General features: G+C 37.1%; 1 protein-coding gene across 1 annotated transcript in view; it reads left to right on the forward strand.

Annotated features, from left to right (window-relative positions):
• Nucleotides 1-3,424: 3,424 nt before the first annotated feature.
• Nucleotides 3,425-11,423, forward strand: part of DLG1 (discs large MAGUK scaffold protein 1) — a 143,806-nt gene continuing 135,807 nt past the window's right edge. Inside the window, exon 1 of the mRNA XM_026855098.1 lies at nucleotides 3,425-3,955. Coding sequence (XP_026710899.1) covers nucleotides 3,926-3,955 — 30 coding nt within the window. The 5' untranslated portion in view covers nucleotides 3,425-3,925. The remainder of the gene's footprint in view (nucleotides 3,956-11,423) is intronic.

Genomic DNA, 11,423 nt, shown 5'->3' on the forward strand with positions numbered 1-11,423 from the left:
CTGAGAAAATGCTTGTAGTGATGATAGTGCTTGATCTTTACTGAGTCTTTGAAATGTCTTCTCAAATATGCTGAGGTTGGGCGATTGACATACCCTTAAAAAGCTGAGCTGAGCCTGCTTCTCTGGTTACACCTGTGACAGCTGTGTGTTATGCAGGTTTTCTCACAGAATCTGAGAGAGAATTATCATTTAAATAACCATATGCACTTCTAAATTTTCCAATAGATGAAGAAATAATTTATCTGCAAAATCAGTATTTTCCAAAGCATTGTTTTCATTTGCATGATTTATTTCTATGCATGTGTTACCTGTGCATGAATGTTCCTTCAGTTATTTGGTGACTTTGTAGATAGAATCTCTTGCCTTGGAAAAATAATAAGCCTGTGAAGGCACAAAAAGGGACTTGCCAAACATAGCCTGAAAGAATTGGTATATAATTCAAGGCAAGAAAAACCTATCTCTTTCCTTTATGTTTCTCACATGAGAATCATCCTTTGTGTTTTGATAATAATGCCACAAATAATGGTGAATGGAAATACACCTTTTTTTAATTCTGGCCAAACTGTATAGAATATAGCTGTTGCTGATGTTTACTGACAGGACATTACTTGGAACTGACAGGGCAGAGAGGTTTATTTTCAATAAGTATGAATGACATGAAGAGATTGCAGTGCTTCTCACCAATTCACTAGAATAAGAGTGATTTTAATGTCTAGCAGTACTATGTGGAAATGTCTCACTCTTCAGTGCATGAAAAATGTTTTTTTCATGCATTTCATGATTTTGATTCATGATTTTCGTGTGTCCTTTAATAGCTTTCTGTTGCTCCTCACAATACAATTTAAAATAAATAAGGTTTTAAGTTATTTTATTGAATTTTTTAATTCCAGTAGTTTTAGTCTGATGTCTTTACCTAGTTCTCAATTTGAAAAAAACTTTCTTAGCTCCAAAATTAACACATGCTTGCTCATTCAAGGACTCTAAAAATTTGTCTTCAAGAAGCTATGTTACTGTTTCTTGTGACAATGCTAAACCATGAATGTTTGAATCTTGGTCAATCTTTTCTTAATATTTATTTTTTTATTTTATGAAGAGTCTGCAGAAACTGGTTTTGGCCTAGAAAATACTTTATGTACAGTGCTCTTTTTTTGAGTGCTTATTCACCTGTGTAGTATATTTATGAAAAATGTGTATTGGTGTTTGTTACAAATTTTTTTGCTTTACCAAGTATGGTATATGTGTGGTGTCTTTTTCTGTGTGGACATTCTCTTGTTTGTGCTTAGCTGAAGATGGGTCTTGTGTGAACTGTGCGGTTACCAGAAGGGCTTTTAATGCGTTATAGTGGTGCGGTGATTGGGGGCTTTAAAGGGCTTTAATGTAGCTTGGTTGTACGTGCTATTCTGATCCGTGCAGTGGATGTGTTACTACTTCTCAAGCATACTTGTTAGAGATGACTTTCTGTGCCCTCTGAAGTGTTCAGTGTGCCTGTTCACGATGAGCAGTCTGATCCACAAATCATCAGCAAAGAAATGCCTTTTCCCCACCTCTCTGGATAGGTCTCTTTTCCACATCTCATGGTTTGCCTTGGCAACCTGACAGATGTTATGTGCTTTTGATGACAAGACTAGTGGGCCTCAGGTCTTGTTAAAAGGACCATAGGGAGTGGGAGGGGAAAAAATGATGTGATGATGATCCTTAGTTCTGAAAGAGTCTCAAAGATGGCAAGAGAAGACAAAATTGGGGAAAAAGTGATTGAATGTAAACTGGTTGTAGCCAGGATTAGTCTGCAGAAGCTTAGTCTTGAACCAAGGTGGCTGAGAAGAATTTGAGTGATGAGGAAGTATCATTGACCTTTCCCTTCACAGACACAGTGTGAGGGACAAGCCCAGTTTGTGTGTGTTATTGAGTGAGGCTCCTAAAGTGAAGTTTGTGCAGTGTGTAAATGTGGACTGACTGAAAGCCTTGGACTAGTCCAAGGTAGTTCTGGGTCAGACACTGCACATGTGCTAAGTCACCCAAAAATGCATTTTCTCCATTTTCCCTTATTTTTTTGGATGCTTAACACTTCGTTAATTTCTCTGAATTTTACAGTCTTCGTGACAGAAGACTTGGGAAATTAAAGGATAATTTTTGTGGGGTACCTTGTGTGCACTCAGCTATGACAGTCTTTTTTTTTTTTTTTTTTGATGAAGAGGGAAGTTCCTTCAGCTTAACTGGTGCTGTTCTGCTTTCTGAAATCAGAAGTTTTAGACTTCTGAGTTGAGAGTTGTCAATCTGGAAGATGTGTATTTTTCCCATTGATGCTTTGCAGCAGTGAAAACTTCACCTAGGTGTTCACAGTAAAAATTCTTCACAGACTTTATAGACAATGTAAAACTGAAAAGTATCTCTGCCTTGATTTGGTGGACACACAGGGTAAAAATCCTGGCCTTGGTGGCTGAATGTAAGATTTAATTTGAAATTCCATTCAAGCTGGGGGTCTGTGTGTTTTTACTAGCATGCAATCAGGCTTTTATTTAACAGTTTGGGATTTTTGGGGTGTGGGTTGGGTGTGTTTTGTTTAGTGTGGTGAGGTGTTTTTTTATTTTTTTTTTTTAAATTGGTGGATTTTTAACGTTTTCCTATTTGTTCTGTAAAGGTACCACCTGCCTGCAAATTAAAATGTGTAATTTTAGGAAGAGTACTTCCTTTATTCTTAACTTCTTATTTTCTGCCCTCTCCCCTGCCCTCATTGCCCGCCAATCTGCCACCCTCCTAGTATATATAGCAGAGCCAGGGAATCAAATAGAGTAAAGTTGCAGAAAACTTAAAAGGGATAGTGAGAATGCTCTAGATACATACTTCGGATATTCTAGAGTCTTTTGCTGATGTGAAATATAATCAGTTTGTCTAACCGTACATCTTCAACTAAAAGCAGAATGATGCAGATGAGATTTAATAGCTTGAAATTATTTACTGAATTTTATCAGTATACTTCATTGTGTTTTTAGGTAAGGTGTTAGTGGGAGACCTAGTGGGACAAGATAGCAGAAACTGAGTTAACTAGTTGCTTTCAATGCCTCTTGTGGGAAATTAATGTAATAAGGTTCGTAGCAATGTATAAAACTCTCAATTTAGTGTTTCATGGGACATAGAGGGTTTTTTTGTGCCCAAGTGTTTGACCTTTCCCAGCTGTGCTAGTTAGACAAGACAATGTCTGTGCATACAAACTTTGCCTTGTCACTGCATTACAGCCTTACAAAAGGAAATGAAATTCTAGGTTAATTCGAGGCTCAAAATAGCGTTTCTCTTGCAATATGCATTACTCTTTCCTTGCCATTTTCTTCTCTCCCTGTTCTACATGGAATATTCCATTCATTACTGCCTAAGAAATCAGTTATTTTGCAGTCTGCAAATGCTGAAATGACGTTAGAGGAGAAATACTTGCTTGCAACCAAAACTATTTTTGAACAAACGCTTCATTTTAGAAATTGTAACCAGCTAAGAAAAGCTGAATTGAGATTTTTTGCTGTAAAATAATTTTGTATTGCATTTCATCAAATGATTCCCTGTGATGCTCATGTGTTAGGTAATCCTGAAAGAGGAGTATATGAAATAGAATACGAGGAGGTACTTAACTGGTATGGAATAGGATTTGACATCTTTTGTAGGATATTTTCCAGGATAAATTTAAGTTTTTCAGACATAGGTAGTCAAAATAGGTTAAGAATCTTTCATGAAACTTAAAGCATTTGTATTTTAGACTCTTTTTTTTTTTTCTCCACGGTGTTTCTACCTCTGAATGAATGCAAAGGGAAACCTGGCACGCATTCTACTGTTTTGACTATTAAATGTGTGCTATTTCTTGTTCTGTTGAGATGGTGTTTAGCTGTGATTGAAAATAAACCTTTTAAATGTTTGGAAAGATACCTGCTATGCTGAAACGATGGATTGCTTATGCATTGTAACAACAAAGGTAAGATTGCTAAAGCTTTTGATTAATGCCTACAATTTTGGAAGTTCTTGTTGAATCTTTTTTCCAGATTTTTTTTCAACCTGTAATGAAAATGTCTTGATGGTTTTGTAGTGTTGATTTTTAACTTTTAGCTGTACAGATTGCCAAAATAAATTCTGTAGCTGTTGCTAAGAACAATCATAGATGTTAACTCTTCTAAGAGCCAATTATGCCCATATTGAAAAACTCAAGTGTGGTAGAATGATGAATTTTTTTTGTCATTCTGCAGTAAGACTCTCTTCTACAAAAATTCACTATTGTAAATGTGCTAGAATAATAGTTTGCTTTTTATTCCAGAATGAGGAATTCCAAATGATGTTTTACATGTCTTGATAAAGGTTATGTTTAAAATAATAATTAAAGAGAAGATGAAGTATCTGGGAAGTCCTGTTAGGGATGGATATATTTCAAGATGCATTGTTATTGTGACATTTTGCTACTTTGAGATGAAGACACCCAGATTAGCTTAGTGTTGTTACTTCTGTGCTAGGATAAAGTTTCACATATGATTGTTTTTAATGCAGTTCACTTGTAACTGCTAAAGATAAAATCTGATGCATAAACAGAATGTATTAGTAGTGTGCTTGTGAAATATTGACTTGGTGAGTTTGGTGTTTTGGAAGCTTTTTATTTTCTTGCAAGTGGTAAACTGTTATTCTGTATTGCTCCCTTTTCCCTGGATGTTCAAATATTTGCAGGTGTAATTTTTATTTTTAACAAGCTATTTTAACTTGTAGCATTATTCTGGATTATTTGAAACCATAAAATTTGTTCATACAAACATCCTTCCCAAGAAGTATAGTAGAATATTTTTGAGAATATGATGTAGGTTTAGTGATAGCCTTTATAAAAGAAAAGATCAAGATGCTTATTGGTCTGGTTGACACAAGGAAGCATAGGCTGATTGGAATGGGTAAAGTTGCCTTGTGTCACCATCAAAGGAGTTTTTCTATTGTTTTTCAGGGAAGTGAAAGCCTTTAAAATCACATTTGATTTAATAACATTCATTTGTGACTTTTCTCCTTTAGAATATTCTCTTGTATAGTGAGATTAGGATAAAATATTAATTCCTTGACTTTGGTCATATCAATATGTACCTTAATTTTGTTGTATTCCTTTTAAAAAAGGGAAGGACAATGCTGTCATTTTCATCATTGAACTGCTCAACTTCAGTTTTATTTTGTGTGCTTGCTTACCTTCCCATATCTACTTGTCTAAGAGCAGAAAGACAACTAAAAAGTTAAGCCAACAGATGTATTCTGAGGGGGGAAAAAAAGTATTGTTTTTTAGTATGGTTAGCCTAACTCTGAGTTCTAAGCAAGTAAGACTTTTCACAGAACTACTGCTCTGGAGAGGAAGAGATCATCCAGTCTGCACAACATAGTTTTAGATGGGCTTAGACTGATCATGCATTTACACCCGGAGTTATCAGCACTTAATCCTGTCTGCCTGTTTAATGTGAAGTTTTGGTCTCATTTAACTAAATGCTACTGTAGTACCTTGTAGCTTCAACTAAAGCTGTAAAGAATGGTTTGCTTCCCCATGAACATGTATGCATCTGATTCAAAAGTTGTAGTCTGGTGTAAAATACATTCCTTGGTTTTGTACATAAACCTATTTCTGAAACAAAGGAAAATGAATGTGTATAAAGCAATTTTGAAATAGGCATTAAAGAAATGTGTGATAGGATTAGTAATAATGTTCCCCTTTCTTCACCTTGAGTGATGGAGTATATGAAACAATTTGTTGTTACTCTTTATTTCTGAATAGAGAGAGAAGAATTTGGTCAGAAAGGTGAAATTTCTAATGAAATTAAGAAATCTTTCATAATTTGGTATTCGATAATTCTGAATTAAGTAAATCAGAATTAAGATCTAGCTGTAATGGGACGAACAGGTTGTTAAACTACTTGGTCCTGTCTTCTAAGGTCTAACTGGTTTACTTTGCCTGAATCTAGTGCAAAGAGTACTGATTAATGCAGTATTTTTTTCTCCTTATGTGGGCACATTCGTTTTGATGTAGGTAGGCAAATTTGCATCACTGCAACCATGGATACTATTAAGAGCAGGCATGTGGGCTGAGCTTACAGTAATGATTTTTATTTAAGTAACAGTTTTAAATGAGTTCATGGCACTTAAATATACAGAATACGAAACATCATTAATTTTTCCAGAAAAACAATTTTTGAGCAGTCATTCTTAGTTTGCTTGTTTGGTAGTATACTTTCAGTAAACTAGCTGAATTTGAAGTGATGTAAAATTTCTTCCAGTAATATTTCTAGTAAGACTAGTGCAAAAGAACGATTTTTTTGTACCATTTTTATTTCAGAATACTAAGCAGCATGCTGCCTGGTCTATACCAGAGCAGTATTGGTCTAGTCCAGTACCTCATTTTGACAGCAGCCTGAACCTGATATCTCAGGAGAGAGGAAGCATGTATGATGTATCAGCCTGTTACCAAGGGAGAAGGATGAAGGTTTTTTCCAAGTTGTTAAACTTAAGTAATGAATCCCTATAAATTCTGGGTCAGCTCTGTTCTGGGTGAGCACAGTGGTGTGGCTGCACAAGATGGGAGGCTGCATGGTGCCTGACCACAGGAACACAACTACAGCCAGTGTGGCAGAAGTTGGAAAGATGATGCTGAGTTTGTGTGATTCCCACCGATTTCCTCACTTGTTGTGCAGTGTACTGTAGTTCTGAGTCCCATTGTTGTAAATTTTAAGATTTTTTTTTTTTCCCCCCTCAATTTAAGTGATTTGTGCCTCTTCACCTACCAGTTGCAACTGTGAAAGGCAATGATAATCTCTTGCAAGAGATCCAATGCAGTACTTAAAGCAGAGTCAGCATCAACTTCAGACCAGGTTACCTAGGGCTTTGATTACGTGTTGTAAACCCCCTTGCCCTGTCCCATTTTAACATTGTCTCTCCTGCTGTGCATAACAAGGGCCAAGCTTTGTTTTCTTGGTAACCCTCTCTTAGACATTGGAAGGCTGCTGCTAGCTCTTGCAAAGCTGCCCTTTCTCCAGGGTTGAACAAGCCCAGTTCCCTGAACCATTTTTCATTGTGCTTCAGCTGCTTAACCATCTTGGTGTCTCTCCACTGTACTTGTTAGGTCATATCTGGAATACAGGAACAAGTGTTTAAAAAAGAGTAGGGAGAGATTACAATGCAAGTTTTAACCTTGCTGAGATACTGTGTGCATAAAAACTAAAAACTTCAATCTTGGTAGGAAATAAATTGTGATAGAGGCAATTGTGTGAAAATGGAAATAGCTAAAATCTGAGCTTTTATGTATAAACTTGATGCAGAAATGACTTGGTGGACCCAAAGGAGGATGCTTTCTTAAAGCAGAGGAACAAAATATAGAATTTTGTGAATTTAAAATTGTAGAAGAGTTGGGAACATAGTTATGTGGGAAATTATTACACTAAAAGCTTAAGAAATACTATGAGTACTAAATAGCCCACAACAGCCTTTCCAAGTTGGCACATGTGAATGATATGTTTTGATGGGTTTTGGCAAGGGATTTCATTTTGCCAACATTCCATGTCCTCACTAAAAAGCCAATTGCTTTCCAAACATATTTGATTGGATTTCATATAAAGCATAGTTATCTGGTGAGCCAGTTGAGTAGTGCTAATAATACACCACTTGGCTTTGATATGCCATCTGGTTATAGTGTTGAAGAAATGCGTGCAGAATCAGTCATCATAAAAACTTTGGGAAGTGGAGAAAAAAAATGGTGCATCACTAATGTTGGCAGTGCCAGCAGATGGTATGAAATTGCTCTTGCATGTAATCTTGAAGTATAATGCAATGCCAAAGAAACAGCTGCCTACTAGATAGTTGGTGTCAAAATCGAGGATGGTTGTCTGCAGACTTAAGGAATGCTTAACTTTCATAGGGAATAGGAGACCAAGTGTGTGAGTAATGTATGACATAGGTGGAGTTTAAAGGGTATTTGACATAAACAATGAGGAATACAAGCAGAAAATACTGGATTTTGTGGCCATGCTAGGAGAAATAATGTCCCAAATGTGTGTGTGTGTGGTTGCAAACAAACCTTTAAGAAGCTTGAAGTTTTAATAGGCAGAATGCACTTGGGTGGGGGGGGTCATGCTTTGAACCCCTACGTGGCAAAGAAGCTCAAGGAGACACAAGATACCATGAGGTTGGTTAAATCCAGAGGTTGTAGCTAAAAAACTTAAGAAATACTGCATTACAATTCTGTGGGTGGAACTGAAAGTGGTTTGAGTTTTGAAGATGAAAAGGTTTGAAGGTGATAAGTAAGAACACCGAGTGATGAAGATGACAGTGGTCGAAATGATAAAGGAACCTGGTATGTAAAATCTGAAAATTGTACTAAAAGTTGTACTAAGAGAGCATGAGAAAATAGACCAACGTAATGCAAATAATAAGTAAAAGTTTGCATTCTTACTGTGTATCGATTACAAGGATATAATAACCTTTCTGCCTTTAACTTCTTTTTAAGGGAATTCTATTAAATTCAGAGTTATCTTTCTCTTAAGTGTTACTTGGTATTCTCCCAACCATCCACCAACAGTTTAGAACTCAAGGACTTCCTGGGCCAGGGGCAATTGCTGTAGTAATATTTGGCACTCTCTGATGTGGATTGTCTAGTCTCACCGAAATGCACATAAAATACAAAACAAAGGTATAAATCTATGGTGTATGTTTCATATACAGATCATCTCCAGAGATAATCTCTGTTTACATGTGTGTGTTTGCTGTTTCTAAATGACTGCAAGTATCCAGGGTCATTTCACTGGTACACTAAAAATTTAGAACTGTGTGGTTTTCTGGACAGACACATCAGTGAAGTTTGTATTGGTTTGAGCTTGTGTGCTTGAAGAAACTGGATACCATGTACCTGAGATGCTTATATGAGGCTGATGAATCTTACATGAAGCTCTTGAATCTTTGTGTTTAAGTTCATACTTATTTCCCCATCTGTTTTAAAAGCAGCTAATTAATACTACAAATAAATGATGAATTAGTTACATTTCGTTATTGCACAAGTTCAGAGGGTCTTTTGGTTGGGAATTGACTGTAGAGCAGATAAATCAAATGCCTGTAAAAGATCAGTATTTCTAGCAGTTGAATTGTACATGTGCACTGACTTTGAGAACATGGTATGGAATATGTTTAGGTTGGAGATGATGAATACTGCAGTAAAAAGGAGAATAACTTTCTGAAATCAATCCTATAAATAAGACCCCTTTAAAGGATTTTCACAACTCCATTTGCTTGCCTGGAACTGTGTGGGTTTAATTCAGAGGAGCTGATAATTATAACCTGAGTAATTTTCCAGGTAGGATTAATGGCAGCAGAATATTGAAACATGCATTCCTGATCAGTTTTGCTTTGCTGCCCTTGTTTACTAGGGGGAAAGAATTCCATCTGTGGCTTCATGTACAGTGATCTGATCTATCAGGTTGCTGCTACTGAGAGTGCTTCTACCTCCTTTTCTTCACTGTTCACCTATTAGGAACCTAGTAGAACCTGGTATGCTTCTCTGCTGGCTGATGAGGTGAAAGCAGCTCTTGGAAAAGGTAGATGCTGGGGTGGAGAGTTGGAGAGTATTGAGCAATTAGATTGACTCAGCTGCCTGTGAAAAGGCAGGTAAAATAAGACCATCTCAACACTTAGGAAGGAGAAGGAGAGGAGAGCAGTGATTCTCTCTTCAGCACTATCAAAACGGTTGCTTTGTTTGGCTGCTGCACATGAAACCGGACCCTCAGAATGAACAGCTTTGGCATAGTTTCCTGTTGTAATGAAAACAGTGGGAGAAAACAGTGGGTGAATAAACGTAGGGTTGTTCGTAGTTGGACATATGGTCTCCAACATGATTCCTTCAGTAGGCAGAGGTATTTAGATTTCTTGATGGAAGAAAAACAAAAGGCTTCCTCTCTTGAAGTGAGATTTCAGGGTGGCTGAACTCATTGGCTGATTATCTGGTATGCCACTAGTTGCTTTTGTTTTACTATCTGGCACCATGCTTGATCACTTCTTTTTTTGTGAACACAGTAGCACCAGGGCTTTGTTAACATGAGGTGTGTTTTTACACTTTATTCAAGGCTTAATCATAGCCTGACTTATTGTCAGTGGGTATTACTCATACTTTCATAAGTGGTAATAATGTTACTTGAATCTCATTGCTAGGACTGGTATTTACCAGACCTAAAAAAAGTAAAACAGAAGACATCTTCAGGTGAAGACCATCACTGTTTAAGTGATATTCAGCCTTCTTTTGGTGGTGGCGTCTTTTTTGGCGTGTGGGGGGGGAGATGCGATGGTTGAGGATCGTATGCTGCCACATCTTGGGTTTGGGAGGAGGGAAGGACACACTTTAATGAAATTCTAATACATACTGAAAGAGTAACTGAGGGCTGCTGTCTTTAAAGGCCAGTGTGGGCAGGAATCATCTGCATTTTCTGAACTTCTCTAATGAGAATGAACAGTCCTTAGGGTGTTTTAGTGACAAACCCATACTGCCTGGAAGAATGATTCCCTCCTCTCCATTGTGTGAAAACATGAAAACAATAATTACTTACTTTGGTCTGTGTGTGTACTATAACAGTGGTTTACTTTGTGCCCACAATATAATATGTTGAGGACATTTTTGCTCCTTTCTTATCCTGGCGAGGCTGAGTGCGCCAGCCACCATTCCAATTTCTTTCAAATGTGCCAATGAGATGGAGCACTCCAGTGCAGTGAATTTTTGTTCCTCTGTGGCCTATTCTTTCCTACTGGAAAAACAGTCAGTGTGAGAGTTGCATTTAGCCATGTGCATTTGGAGTGCCTTTATTACCTATTGAAGACACCACCACTGAGGAATGTTTTGTTTGCATGTTGCATATGAGATAGATGATGTGCAAGTTGTGTTGCTCAAGCTCCAGAGATTTTTCTCTTAAGCAGACTACAAAGGCTCTTCTGACTCAGGCTCTCACACCTACTGGGGTGGTGGGCTGGCCAAATGAGGGAGCGCTGAATCTGGAACTGAACAGTCACACTTCTTGCATTCTTGTACTTAGTTTTCATTTATTTCCATAATAATTCTGTTGAAGTCCTTGGAGTGTTATAATGAATAACTTGGTCTGTTTTTCTTTGGTAATTAGAAGACGGCCCTTCACCTTTTGTACACTCATTATTTCTTTGAAAATGTATAGTAATCATGCATGTTTGGCTTCTAGTATATTCCTGTATCTTTTTGTAAATGTTTTAGTCAGAAAGAGACTACTTATTCTTCAATTTGCTACTTTTCTATTAAAAAAAAAAATCATTCACATGTGGTAAAAAGCAATTATTTACTACAGGACTGAGTCTGAAAATCTACTTTAGTTTAGAAAAGTTCAGTAGTTAGATTGAGTACAGTTTTCCTAACACCCCCCCCACCCCCCCCCCCCCCC

This window comes from Athene cunicularia, assembly GCF_003259725.1.
Source record: "Athene cunicularia isolate RWA chromosome 9 unlocalized genomic scaffold, athCun1 chr9_part1, whole genome shotgun sequence".
In the NCBI taxonomy this organism is placed as follows: Eukaryota; Metazoa; Chordata; class Aves; order Strigiformes; family Strigidae; genus Athene; species Athene cunicularia.